At 43.4% G+C, this 13118-nt stretch overlaps 1 protein-coding gene across 1 annotated transcript in view; it reads left to right on the forward strand.

Moving 5' to 3' along the window:
* Positions 1-13118, forward strand: part of usp34 (ubiquitin specific peptidase 34) — a 140822-nt gene that overhangs the window by 26072 nt on the left and 101632 nt on the right. The window contains exons 8-15 of the mRNA XM_055158681.1: positions 451-643; positions 1683-1744; positions 1858-1939; positions 2102-2194; positions 5028-5153; positions 6534-6660; positions 8769-8896; positions 12070-12273. Of these exons, the coding sequence (XP_055014656.1) occupies positions 451-643; positions 1683-1744; positions 1858-1939; positions 2102-2194; positions 5028-5153; positions 6534-6660; positions 8769-8896; positions 12070-12273 (1015 nt within the window). The remainder of the gene's footprint in view (positions 1-450; positions 644-1682; positions 1745-1857; positions 1940-2101; positions 2195-5027; positions 5154-6533; positions 6661-8768; positions 8897-12069; positions 12274-13118) is intronic.

A 13118-nucleotide genomic window follows, 5' to 3' on the forward strand; every position in this document is an offset into this window, starting at 1 on the left:
TAGGCAGGTCACTTTAACAGTAGTTCTGAACGCGCACCTGGCTGTAAACAAATGTGATTTCTAGAGTAAAGAGGCGGAAGGAGATGTTTCTACTGAGGAGCTGTGGAGGAGGAAGGTGGTGTCAGGGATGCGCAACATTTGAAAAAGGACTGTCGCTGTATTTCTCTTCCCTTTAAAAAATCCTCTATACAACCTTTAATGATTCTCGACGATCGATTAAGAAAATTTAATCGAATGCCCGTCCCTAGTTCAGACTGTCATTAAAAGATCAGATACAGGGACATGGGGGAAAAAAATCATTCTGAACAGTCTGAACGGAGACTTGGAAATATCAGATTTGTTTCATTTTATTCATTTTTATTATTCAAAACCTCTTCTCTCCTGTGTGTTTTTGTGTTTTATATCGTTGTATATGTTGTGTGTTTATTTTATTTATTTTTTTTTTTGCAGGTATCTGTGTAAACTGTCCGACCTGGAGCTGAGGCAGACGGCCGCTCGTAACATGGCCGACCTGATGTGGAGCACGGTGAAGGAGCCTCTGGACGCCGCGCTCTGCTTCGACAAAGAGAGTCTGGACCTGGCCTTCAAATACTTCATGTCCCCCACGCTGACCATGAGGCTCGCCGGACTCAGCCAGATCACAGTACGAACTCACAGCAGCAGCAGCAGCAGCAGCAGCAGCAGCAGGAGGAGGGTTTTAGTTGGAGGAGTTTTTGTAGTAGTGTTTTATTGTAGTTGTAGTAGTGGTTGTAGTATAAAACCTGGACCTGGCCTTCGAATACTTTATGTCCCCGACTCCAGAAACCAGATCACTGTATGTAGTAATAGTAGCAGCAGTAGGAGTATTTTAGTTGGAGGAGTTTTTGTTGTAGTAGTTGTAATAGTTGTAGTAGTTGTTAGTAGTTGTTGTAGTAGTTGTAGTTGTAGTAGTAGTAGTTAGTAGTAGTAGTAGTTGTAGTTGTAGTAGTAGTTGTAGTAGTAGTAGTAGTAGTAGTAGTAGTAGTAGTAGTAGTAGTAGTAGTAGTAGTAGTAGTAGTAGTAGTAGTAGTAGTAGTAGTAGTAGTAGTAGTAGTAGTAGTAGTAGTAGTAGTAGTAGTAGTGGTTGTAGTAGTAGTAGTAGTGGTTGTAGTAGTAGTAGTAGTAGTAGTGGTTAGTAGTAGTAGTTGTTGTAGTTGTAGTAGTAGTAGTTGTTGTTGTAGTTGTAGTAATTGTTGTAGTATTTGAAGTAGTAGTAGTAGTAGTAGTAGTAGTTGATTGTTGTCAGTAGTTGTGTCAGTTGTTGTTTGTAGTAGTAGTTGTAGTAGTAGTAGTGTTAGTAGTTGTAGTAGTAGTAGTAGTAGTTGTGTTGTTGTAAGTAGTTGTAGTAGTAGTAGTAGAAGTAGTTAGTAGTAGTGTAGTAGTAGTAGTAGTAGTGTTGTTGTAAGTAGTAGTAGAAGTAGTAGTAGTAGAGTAGTAGTAGTAGTAGTAGTAGTAGTTGTTGTTGAAGTAGTAAGTAGTAGTAAGTAGTAGTAGTAGTAGTAGTAGTAGTAATAGTTGTAGTTGTTTTAGTTGTTGTTGTAGTTTTAGTTGTAGTAGTTGTTATTGATTGTTGTCATCATTGTCGTCATAGTAGTAGTAGTAATAGTGGTAGTAGTAGTAATAATCTTTCAAAGTATTTTAAAGTATATTTTTGTGTTTTTCAGAACCAGCTTCACACTTTCAACGACGTCTGTAACAACGAGTCTCTGGTCTCTGACACTGAAACGTGAGGCTCTTTTTTTCTTATTTTCCTTTTTTCATTTCACACATTTTTAGTTCTAAGTATTATATTATTTTATCACATGTTTTAATATTTTCTTTCATTTTTTTTCCCTCCAGGTCGATAGCCAAAGAGCTCGCCGACTGGCTGATTCACAATAACGTCATCGAGCACATTTTTGGACCAAATTTGCACATCGAGGTGAAACTTTTACCTTTAAAACTCGAGTAAAGTGATCGAGTCTGATCTGACCGCTGTATTCCCTCTGTTTTCTCTGTTTTCCCTCTGTATTCCCTCTGTTTTCCCTCTGTATTCCCTCTGTTTTCCGTCTTTATTCCCTCTGTTTTCGCTGTGTGTTTTCAGATCATTAAGCAGTGCCAGGTGATCCTGAACTTTCTGGCGGCAGAGGGGCGTCTCAGCACTCAACACGTGGACTGTATCTGGGCGGCGGCGCAGGTGAAAAGAGCAGCTGTTGTCTCATATTTATATTGATATTGATTTCACTTTGTGGAAACCGTGTGACCTCGCAGTGTTAGGATTAATTCACTCAACAGTAGGCGGGGACTTTTTTATTTAACCAGTCGCTGCTGTTTGATCGTGACGTTTGTAATGCACCACTTACAGGACTCACTGGTATATTAAACTTTTCCCAAATCCCGTAGGAAGAAGGACAATAACGTCTTTCCCCTTGATAAAACTCACCAAACATTTTCTTTGTTCCGACTTTAAATCCTCGATCTCTGGAATCATTGCCAACACAGAATGTCTGGCTCTTCGCTGATTGGCTGGTGCCCAAACTCGCACTCGGGGTTTTTGTAAACCGTCTAGTGCAGACATGTCAAACTCAAATTCACATTGGGCCAAAATTAAAAACTGGGACTAAGTCATGGGCCAAACTAAATATTTATTGAAAAATTTCAACAACATCTGTATGTTTTTCTCTTCTTTCGACATATGTAATGTTAAACCTTTTAGAATAGTTTTAGTCTAGTGTTTTCTGATTCCTGACCTAGTCTCTGGAAAGAAATCAAATTGAGCGGAGACACTAGATGGCGCCAGACTGACTTGTCACGATCTGTATGTAGGTCTGAAATACACAGTTTTGACACATGAGAGCGAGTGAGTGAGTGAGTGAATCCTGTCTGTCCCGACCCAGTGTTTCTGCAGCTGAAGTTGAGCTTGCTCGATTGAAAAAAGTTATTATAATCATTTTATTGACTATATTTCTTGATTTGCTCCATTATTGCTGGTTCAGTTGAATGTTGAAAAGAAAAAGAAATGAGCTACTGTTTGTTTAATGTCCAAATACACGACGTCTGGATCCTTTTATCTCTGCTTCAAAACTGTTTTTCATTGTTTAAAACTTGATTAATACAAAGTGTTCATAGACACGATCACTCAGTCAACAATAAAACCTCCTCATTAATGTTCAATAATGATCATAGTGTTGTGGAGTAACAGATTACATGTACCAGAGGAATGTAATCAGATACAAATGATGAGTAACTGTATTCAGTTACAGTTACTGTTTCAGTGAGTGGTAATTGGATTACAGTTACTTTATTGAAATAAATGGATTACACAGCGGGATTTTCCTGTTTTCACATTTTGGGTTAAATCCCCCTTTTTTTTTTTTTTTCCGTAATTCCACTCATTGCCGGACATTAAACCAGTTCTAAAACCAGGTCTAAACTAGGTCTAAAACCAGGTCTAAAACCAGGTCTAAAACCAGGTCTAAAACCAGGTCTAAACCTAGGTCTAAACTAGGTCTAAACTAGGTCTAAAAACCAGGTCTAAAAAAACCAGGTCTAAACTAGGTCTAAACCAGGTCTAAACTAGGTCTAAACCAGGTCTAAACTAGGTCTAAACTAGGTCTAAACTAGGTCTAAAACCAGGTCTAAACTAGGTCTAAACTAGGTCTAAAACCAGGTCTAAAACTAGGTCTAAACTAGGTCTAAACTAGGTCTAAACTAGGGTCTAAACCAGGTCTAAAACTAGGTCTAAAACTAGGTCTAAACTAGGTCTAAAACCAGGTCTAAACAGGTCTAAAAGGTCTAAAACCAGGTCTAAAACCAGGTCTAAAACCAGGTTTAAAACCAGGTCTAACACTGGGTCTAAAACCAGGTCTAAAACTAGGTCTAAACTAGGTCTAAACCAGGTCTAAAACTAGGTCTAAACTAGGTCTAAACCAGGTCTAAACTAGGTCTAAACTAGGTCTAAACTAGGTCTAAACCAGGACTAAAACCAGGTCTAATACCAGGTTTAAAACCAGGTCTAAACTGGGTCTAAACCAGGTCTAAACCAGGTCTAAACTAGGTCTAAACTAGGTCTAAACCAAGACTAAACCAGGACTAAAACTAGGTCTAAACTAGGTCTAAACCAGGTCTAAACCAGGTCTAAACCAGGACTAGAACTAGGTCAAAAGCAGGACTAGAACTAGGTCTAAACCAGGTCTAAACCAGGTCTCAAACAGGATTTAACAGGACTAAATCCTGCTGTGTGGACGTGTTTCTTCGTTTTCTATCAATAATATTTTTAATTTGGTTAATTAAAATCTGGACTTTTTATTTTCTTTTATCAGACAAAACTTCTTATGTGAAGATTTCCTCGTCTTTGTTTCTCTACAGCAAATCAAGTAATCCAAAGTAATCAGATTACATTACTCACTTTAAGTAATTTAATGGATTCTGTTACAAACTACATTTTAGTGTGTGTAATCTGTAATCTGTAGGGGATTACATTTTAAAAGTAAACGTCTCTACTCTGCTCATATCCACCTTTACTTTGTGATTGATGAATAACGTCTATGGACTTGGGTCTAGGAGGTTTGTGACTTTTAAAATATGGGACCCAGAAAAAAAAAGTTTGGGAAACACTGGACTCGACTAAAGGTCAAAAAAACGGACTCTTGTGGAAGCTTCAAGTCAGGTTCTCATGTCGTTTCCTCCTCAAAAACACAGCTGGAGTCGTGTTTTGTTTCATTCACATGTTTGAGTGACTCTTTATTATCAGTCTGTTTACATCTACAAAGCTCAAGATGCTCTGTTGCACCTCGTGATGTCATGAAGTGGGAGTTTTCCAGTGAACGGTTTGAGGGAAGAACTCGGACTTAGATCTTTGGGTTTGTGTGTTAAACTAAACAAAACTCCAGGTCTGTTTGTGACATGAGAAGGTGACTTGAAGCGCGCAGGAGTCCGGTTTGTGATGTAGAAGCGTTAATATTCCGTCTCATTGTGTTTTTTTTTGTTTTGTTTTTGTTTCTGTTTTTGTGTTTCTGTTTCGTGTCCAGTTGAAGCACTGCAGTCGATACATTCACGACCTGTTTCCGTCTCTCATCAAAAACCTCGACCCGGTTCCTCTGAGACACGTCCTCAACCTGGTCTCTGGACTGCACCCCAGCGCCCACACGGAACAGGTACCACACACCGGGTTTAGGCCGGGTTTAGTCCTGGTTTTAGTCCTGGTTTAGTCCTGGTTTTAGTCCTGTTCTAGTCCTGGTGTAGTCCTGGTGTAGTCCTGGTTTAGACCTGTTTTAGACCTGTTTTAGTCCTGTTTTAGTCCTGGTTTAGACCTGTTTCAGTCCTGTTTCAGTCCTGTTTCAGTCCTGTTTCAGTCCTGTTTTAGTCCTGTTTCAGTCCTGTTTTAGTCCTGGTTTAGTCCTGGTTTAGTCCTGGTGTAGTCCTGGTGTAGTCCTGGTTTAGACCTGTTTTAGACCTGTTTTAGTCCTGGTTTAGTCCTGGTGTAGTCCTGGTGTAGACCTGGTGTAGTCCTGGTGTAGTCCTGGTGTAGTCCTGGTTTAGTCCTGGTTTAGTCCTGGTTTAGTCCTGGTTTAGTCCTGGTGTAGTCCTGGTTTAGTCCTGGTTTAGTCCTGGTTTAGACCTGGTGTAGTCCTGTTTTAGTCCTGGTGTAGTCCTGGTTTAGTCCTGGTTTAGTCCTGGTTTTAGACCTGTTAGTCCTGGTTTAGTCCTGGTGTAGTCCTGGTGTAGTCCTGGTTTAGTCCTGGTTTAGTCCTGTTCCTGGTTTAGTCCTGGTTTAGACCTGGTTTAGACCTGGTGTAGTCCTGTTTTAGTCCTGTTTTAGACCTGGTGTAGTCCTGGTTTAGTCCTGGTTTAGACCTGGTTTAGTCCTGGTTTAGTCCTGGTTTAGTCCTGTTTTAGTCCTGTTTTAGTCCTGTTTTAGACCTGGTGTAGTCCTGTTTTAGTCCTGTTTTAGTCCTGGTGTAGTCCTGGTTTAGTCCTGTTTTAGTCCTGTTTTAGTCCTGGTGTAGACCTGGTGTAGTCCTGGTGTAGTCCTGTAGTCCTGGTGTAGTCCTGGTGTTAGTCCTGGTGTAGTCCTGGTGTAGTCCTGTTTAGTCCTGGTTTAGTCCTGGTTTAGTCCTGTGTAGTCCTGGTGTAGTCCTGGTTTAGTCCTGGTTTAGTCCTGGTGTAGTCCTGGTTTAGTCCTGGTTTAGTCCTGTGTAGTCCTGGTTTAGTCCTGTTTTAGTCCTGTTTTAGTCCTGGTTTAGTCCTGGTTTAGACCTGGTGTAGTCCTGTTTCAGTCCTGGTTTAGTCCTGGTTTAGTCCTGGTTTTAGTCCTGGTTTAGTCCTGGTGTAGTCCTGGTTTACCTGGTTTAGTCCTGGTTTAGTCCTGTTTTAGTCCTGGTTTAGTCCTGGTTTAGTCCTGGTTTAGTCCTGGTTTTAGTCCTGGTGTAGTCCTGGTTTAGTCCTGGTTTAGTCCTGGTGTAGTCCTGGTTTAGTCCTGGTTTAGTCTTGTTTTAGTCCTGGTTTAGTCCTGGTTTAACCCGGTCTTTCTCCAGACCCTGTACTTGGCGTCGATGCTGATTAAAGCTTTGTGGAACAACGCTTTGGCGGCGAAGGCTCAACTCTCCAAACAGAGCTCGTTCGCTTCTCTGCTCAACACCAGCCTCCCCATGAACAAGAAAGGTACGACCCCGCCCACGCCTGCGCCTAAAGACGCACTGCGGGACATTTCTGAGAGGGTCCTGTCCCCATACCAACACTTCAAACTCAATGTCCATACTGATTCCAATTCAACAACAATAAAAAACCCTCTTTCTTTAGACAATATACTCTGATTTTCCACTTTAAAACTAAAAGTATCACATGAAAAAGTTTATTTAAGTAAAAGTTTTCAAGTACGTGTTTTACTTTTTACTCTTAAGTACATTTTTAAAGTATTTTACACAGTTTGGGATCTAATAAATCTGTCTAATTATTATTTTTTTTTTACTTAAAGGTTGTATCGAGGATTTTTTTTTTTTTTGAGTTTCAAATTGTCAAGGAAAGTTTAAAATACTGTTCTAGAGATGCAGCAAAAAAAAAAAAAAAAAAAAAAGAATGAAAATCTATCAACTGTGGATGTAGTGAGGCCAGATAAACATCAGCCAATAAATAACGAGACTACCTCATTGTCTATTGGCTGTTAGGTCGTCAATCAAACTCCCTACGTTTCTAGTGTAACTGACTCGCCGGCGCGCGGGGATTACGTGGTTTATGCGGCGGTACAAAGTTTGTCGAGACGGCGGGCGAGAATCCACGACCAGTTCGCCGCAAAAGAACGTCCGTTTCTGATTTCGCTGAAAGAAGAAGAGACGGGGAAAAGGAGCGAAGCCGAACCGAGGTGATTCTTGGAGATTCCTTCCAGCGATGGCGCGACCGAAGCAGACGAAGGGTCTAAAAACTGACGCGTCGGTCGCTAAATTATTTCTAGATAATGTAAACAAGCGTGATTTCTAGAGTAAAGAGGCGGGAGGAGGTGTTTCTACTGAGGAAGGTGGTGTCACGAATGCGCAACATTTGAAAAAGAAGTGTCGCTGGATTTCGCTTCCCTTAAAAAATCCTCTATACAACCTTTAAGTACAGTACTTTACTACGTTTACTTTATTATGTTCCACCACTGATTGTAGTCTCTCCAGATCATTCTAAAAACATTCAGGAATTTTGTCAATTTAAAAAAAAATTTTTAGTATCGATACCTGCGAAAAATGAGGATCTAGTTTTGGTTCCAGGTTCGTTCTTAGTGTCTGGTTCTTGATCCTTAGTCCTGTTATAAATGCAGTGTTTTGTAGAGATTTTGTTTTAACGTGTGTCATGTGTCGTGTGTGTGTGTGTGTGTGTGTGTCGTGTGTGTGTGTGTGTGTGTGTGTGTGTGTGTGTGTGTGTGTGTGTGTGTGTGTGTGTGTGTGTGTGTGTGTGTGTGTGTGTGTGTGTGTGTGTCGTGTGTGTGTGTGTGTCGTGTGTGTGTGTGTGTGTGTGTGTGTGTGTGTGTGTGTGTGTGTGTGTGTGTGTGTGTCGTGTGTGTGTGTGTGTGTGTGTGTGTGTGTGTGTGTGTGTGTGTGTGTGTGTGTGTGTGTGTGTGTGTGTGTGTGTGTGTGTGTGTGTGTGTGTGTGTGTGTGTGTGTGTGTGTGTGTGTGTGTGTGTGTGTGTGTGTGTGTGTGTGTGTGTGTGTGTGTGTGTGTGTGTGTGTGTGTGTGTGTGTGTGTGTGTGTGTGTGTGTGTGTGTGTGTGTGTGTGTGTGTGTGTGTGTGTGTGTGTGTGTGTGTGTGTGTGTGTGTGTGTGTGTGTGTGTGTGTCGTGTGTGTGTGTGTGTGTGTGTGTGTGTGTGTGTGTGTGTGTGTGTGTGTGTGTGTGTGTCATGTGTGTGTGTCGTGTGTGTGTGTGTGTGTGTGTGTGTGTGTGTGTGTGTGTGTGTGTGTGTGTCGGGGTGTGTGTGTGTGTGTGTGTGTGTGTGTGTGTGTGTGTGTGTGTGTGTGTGTGTGTGTGTGTGTGTGTGTGTGTGTGTGTGTTGTGTGTGTGTGTGTGTGTGTGTGTGTGTGTGGTGTGTGTGTGTGTGTTGTCGTGTGGTTCATTGTGTGTGTGTGTGTGTGTGTGTGTGTGTGTGTGTGTGTGTGTGTGTGTGTGTGTGTGTGTGTGGTGTGTGTGTGTGTGTGTGTGTGTGTGTGTGTGTGTGTGTGTGTGTGTGTGTGTGTGTGTGTGTGTGTGTGTGTGTGTGTGTGTGTGTGGTGGTGCGTGTGTGTGGTGGTGCGTTCAGGGTCTCCGGCTGCCAGTCCAGACAGCAGTGATAACAGTGACACTCAGCACAGCGGAGGCTCCGACATCGAGATGGACGATCCTGTGATGAGCAGCAAACGCACCCAACAAAGACTCTCCGACACAGAGGTGAACAGACTCACTCAGGGACTGGACACGGTCTGGTTTAGTCCTGGTTTACCTGGTTTACACCTGGTTTACACCTGGTTTACACCTGGTTTACACCTGGTTTACACCTGGTTTAGACCTGGTTTACACCTGGTTTACACCTGGTTTACACCTGGTTTAGACCTGGTTTACACCTGGTTTACACCTGGTTTACTGGTTTAGGCCTGGTTTGGCCTGGTTTAGCCTGGTTTACGCCTGGTTTAGGCCTGGTTTACACCTGGTTTAGGCCTGGTTTTAGGCCTGGTTTAGGCCTGGTTTTAGGCCTGGTTTAGACCTGGTTTACCTGGTTTACCTGGTTTACACTGGTTTAGACCTGGTTTACACCTGGTTTACACCTGGTTTAGTCCTGGTTTGGACCTGGTTTAGTCCTGGTTTACTCCTGGTTTACACCTGGTTTAGTCCTGGTTTTTTACACCTGGTTTACACCTGGTTTACACCTGGTTTAGACCTGGTTTACACCTGGTTTACACCTGGTTTACACCTGGTTTAGACCTGGTTTACACCTGGTTTACACCTGGTTTACACCTGGTTACACCTGGTCTAGACCTGGTTTACACCTGGTTTACACCTGGTTTAGACCTGGTTTACACCTGGTTTACACCTGGTTTACACCTGGTTTACACCTGGTTTACACCTGGTTTAGACCTGGTTTAGACCTGATTTGGACCTGATTTGGACCTGGTTTGGACCTGGTTTAGACCTGGTTTACACCTGGTTTACACCTGGTTTACACCTGGTTTAGACCTTGTTTAGACCTGGTTTGGACCTGGTTTAGACCTGGTTTAGACCTGGTTTAGACCTGGTTTAGTCCTGGTTTAGACCTGGGAGGTGTTACATGAAGCGAGTCTGACTTATTTGGTCAGTCCAGGATTATCAAAGCCTCAGTTCCACCAAAGTGACTGACCAGAGGTGACCTGAGGTGACCTGAGGTGACCTGAGGTGACCTGAGCTGTCACAGTAACCCAGAACAATTTAAAGAACATTTAAGAAACAGTTTAGTCCAAAGTTTCAGCACACACACTAGAACACGAGAACACACACCTGTGTGTGTGTGTGAGAGCACACACCTGTGTGTGTGTGTGAGGGGTCAGAGTGTGTGTATGTGAGGGGTCAGGGGTCAGGGGTCAGTGTGTGTGTTGTGAGGGGTCAGGGGTCAGAGTGTGTGTTGTGAGGGGTCAGGGGGTCAGGGGTAGTGTGTGAGGGCTGTGAGGGGTCAGGGGTTCAGAGTGTGTGTTGTGAGGGGTCAGGGGTCAGAGTGTGTGTGTGTGAGGGGAGGGGTCAGGGGTCAGAGTGTGTGTTGTGAGGGGTCAGGGGTCAGAGTGTGTGTTGTGAGGGGTCAGGGGTCAGTGTGTGTGCTGTGAGGGGTCCAGTGGGTTCAGAGTGTGTGTGTTGTGAGGGGTCAGGGGTCAGAGTGTGTGTTGTGAGGGGTCAGGGGTCAGGGTCAGAGTGTGTGTTGTGAGGGGTCAGGGTCAGTGTGTGTGTTGTGAGGGTCAGGGGTCAGAGTGTGTGCTGTGAGGGGTCAGGGGTTTAGTCCTAGTTCAGTCCAAGTGTAGTCCAAGTGTACTCCTGGTTTAGTCCTGGTTTAGTCTTGGTTTAGTCCTTGGTTTAGTCCTGTTTAGTCCTGGTTTAGTCCTGGTTTAGTCTTGGTTTGGTTTAGTCCTGGTTTAGTCCTGGTTTAGTCCTGGTTTAGTCCTGGTTTAGTCTTGGTTTAGTCCTGGTTAGTCTTGGTTTAGTCCTGGTTTAGTCTTGGTTTAGTCCTGGTTTAGTCTTGGTTTAGGTTTAGTCCTGGTTTAGTCCTGGTTTAGTCTGGTTTAGTCTGGTTTAGTCTGGTTTAGTCTTGGTTTAGACCTTGTTTAGTCTGGTTTAGTCCTGGTTTAGTCCTGGTTTAGTCTTGGTTTGTCCTGGTTTAGTGGTTTAGTCTGGTTTAGTCCTGGTTTAGTCCTGGTTTAGTCTTGGTTTAGTCCTGGTTTAGTCCTGGGTTTAGTCCTGGTTTAGTCCTGGTTTAGTCCTGGTTTAGTCCTGGTTTAGTCCTGGTTTAGTCCTGGTTTAGTCCTGGTTTAGTCTTGGTTTAGACCTTGTTTAGTCCTGGTTTAGTCCTGGTTTAGTCTTGGTTTTAGTCTGGTTTAGTCTTGGTTTAGACCTGGTTTAGTCCTGGTTTAGTCCTGGTTTAGTTTGGACCTTGGTTTAGTCCTGGGTTAGTCCTGGTTTAGTCTGGTTTAGTCTGGTTTAGTCTTGGTTTAGACCTTGTTTAGTCTTGGTTTAGTCCTGGTTTTAGTCTTGGTTTAGTCCTTGGTTTAGTCTTGTTTAGTCTGTTTAGTCCTTGGTTTAGTCTTGGTTTAGTCCTGGTTTTAGTCCTGGTTTAGTCCTGGTTTAGTCCTGGTTTAGTCCTGGTTTAGTCCTGGTTTAGTTTGGTTTAGACCTTGTTTAGTCCTGGTTTAGTCTGGTTTAGTCCTGGTTTAGTCTTGGTTTAGTCCTGGTTTAGTCCTGGTTTAGTCTTGGTTTAGTCCTGGTTTAGTCTGGTTTAGTCCTGGTTTAGTCCTGTTTAGTCCTGGTTTAGTTTATCCTGGTTTAGTCCTGTTTAGTCTTGGTTAGTCCTGGGTTTAGTCTTGGTTTAGTCCTGGTTTAGTCCTGGTTTAGTCCTGGTTTAGTCCTGGTTTAGTCTTGGTTTAGTCCTGGTTTAGTTTAGTCCTGGTTTTAGTCTTGGTTTAGTCTGGTTTAGTCCTGGTTTAGTCCTGGTTTAGTCCTGGTTTAGTCCTGGTTTAGTCTTGGTTTAGACCTGTTTAGTTTAGTCCTGGTTTAGTCTTGGTTTAGTCCTGGTTTAGTCCTTGGTTTAGTCCTGTTTAGTCCTGGTTTAGTCCTGGTTTAGTCCTGGTTTAGTCCTGGTTTAGTCCTGGTTTAGTTTAGTCCTGGTTTAGTCCTGGTTTAGTCCTGGTTTAGACCTTGTTTAGTCCTGGTTTAGTCCTGGTTTAGTCCCTTGGTTTAGTCCTGGTTTTAGTCCTGGTTTCCTGGTTTAGTCTTGGTTTTCCTGGTTTAGTCCTGGTTTAGTCTTGGTTTAGACCTTGTTTAGTCCTGGGTTAGTCCTGGTTTGTTTTCATTTATTTCCTGTGGTTTTCACTCGTGTCGTCGTGCGTCAGGAGTCGATGCAGGGCAGCTCGGACGAGACGGCGAACAGCGTGGAGGAGGGCAGCAGCAGCGGACGCAGCGAAGCCTCCAGCAACGAAGCGGCGTCCAGCAGAGCCAGCCAATCAGCAGCCAGCCCCGGGAGCGACATCCAATCAGACGACATGAACGACTCCGAGGCTCTGAAGGAGGAAGAGGAGGAGGAGGACGAGGAGGAGGTCAGACGCTGCACTGTCTCTGTGGAGTCCTGGTTTAGACCTGGTTTAGTCCTGGTTTAGTCCTGGTTTAGTTCTCGTTTAGTCCTGGTTTAGACCTGGTTCGGTCCTGGTTCGGTCCCTTTTCTGTCCTGGTTCAGTCTTGGTTTGGTCCTGATTTAGTCCTGGTTCGGTCTTGGTTCGGTCCTGGTTTAGTCCTGGTTTAGTCCTGGCTTAATCTTGGTTTAGTCCTGATTTGGTCCTGGTTTAGTCCTGGTTCAGTCCTGGTTCGGTTCTGGTTCAGTCTTGGTTCGGTCTTGGTTCGGTCCTGGTCTAGTCCTGGTCTAGTCCTGGTCTAGTCCTGGTCTAGTCCTGGTCTAGTCCTGGTTTAGTTCTTGTTTAGTCCTGTCTTAATCTTGGTTTAGTCCTGGTTTAGTCCTGGTTCGGTCTTGGTTTAGTCCTGGATTAGACCTGGTTTAGTCTTGATTTAGTTCTTGTTATATTAGTACTAGTTCTGGTTTAGTCCCCCATTTTAGTCCGGTTATAGTCCTGGTTTAAGACTTCATTTTACTTTTGGTCTAGTCCTGGTCTAGTTTTGGTTTAGCCCTTGTTTAAGTCCTCATTCTGGTCTGGGTTAGTCCTGGTTGTAGTCCCAGTTTAGTTCTCAGTTAGGAGTTTAGTTCTACTTTTAGGTTCAGGTCTTACTTTAGTCCTGGTTTAGTCCCGGTTTAGGCCCGGTTTAGTCCTGGTTCAGACCTGGTTCAGTCCTCATTTAGTTCAGGTTCTGCCCTATATTAGTCCTGGTTTAGTCCTGGTCTAGTCCTGATTGGACCTGGTTCAGTCCCGTTTTAGCCCTGTTTTTAGTCCCC

The sequence above is a fragment of the Boleophthalmus pectinirostris genome, unplaced genomic scaffold (assembly GCF_026225935.1).
Source record: "Boleophthalmus pectinirostris isolate CB_2022bp ecotype Guang Dong unplaced genomic scaffold, ASM2622593v1 HiC_scaffold_22, whole genome shotgun sequence".
Taxonomy (NCBI): Eukaryota; Metazoa; Chordata; class Actinopteri; order Gobiiformes; family Gobiidae; genus Boleophthalmus; species Boleophthalmus pectinirostris.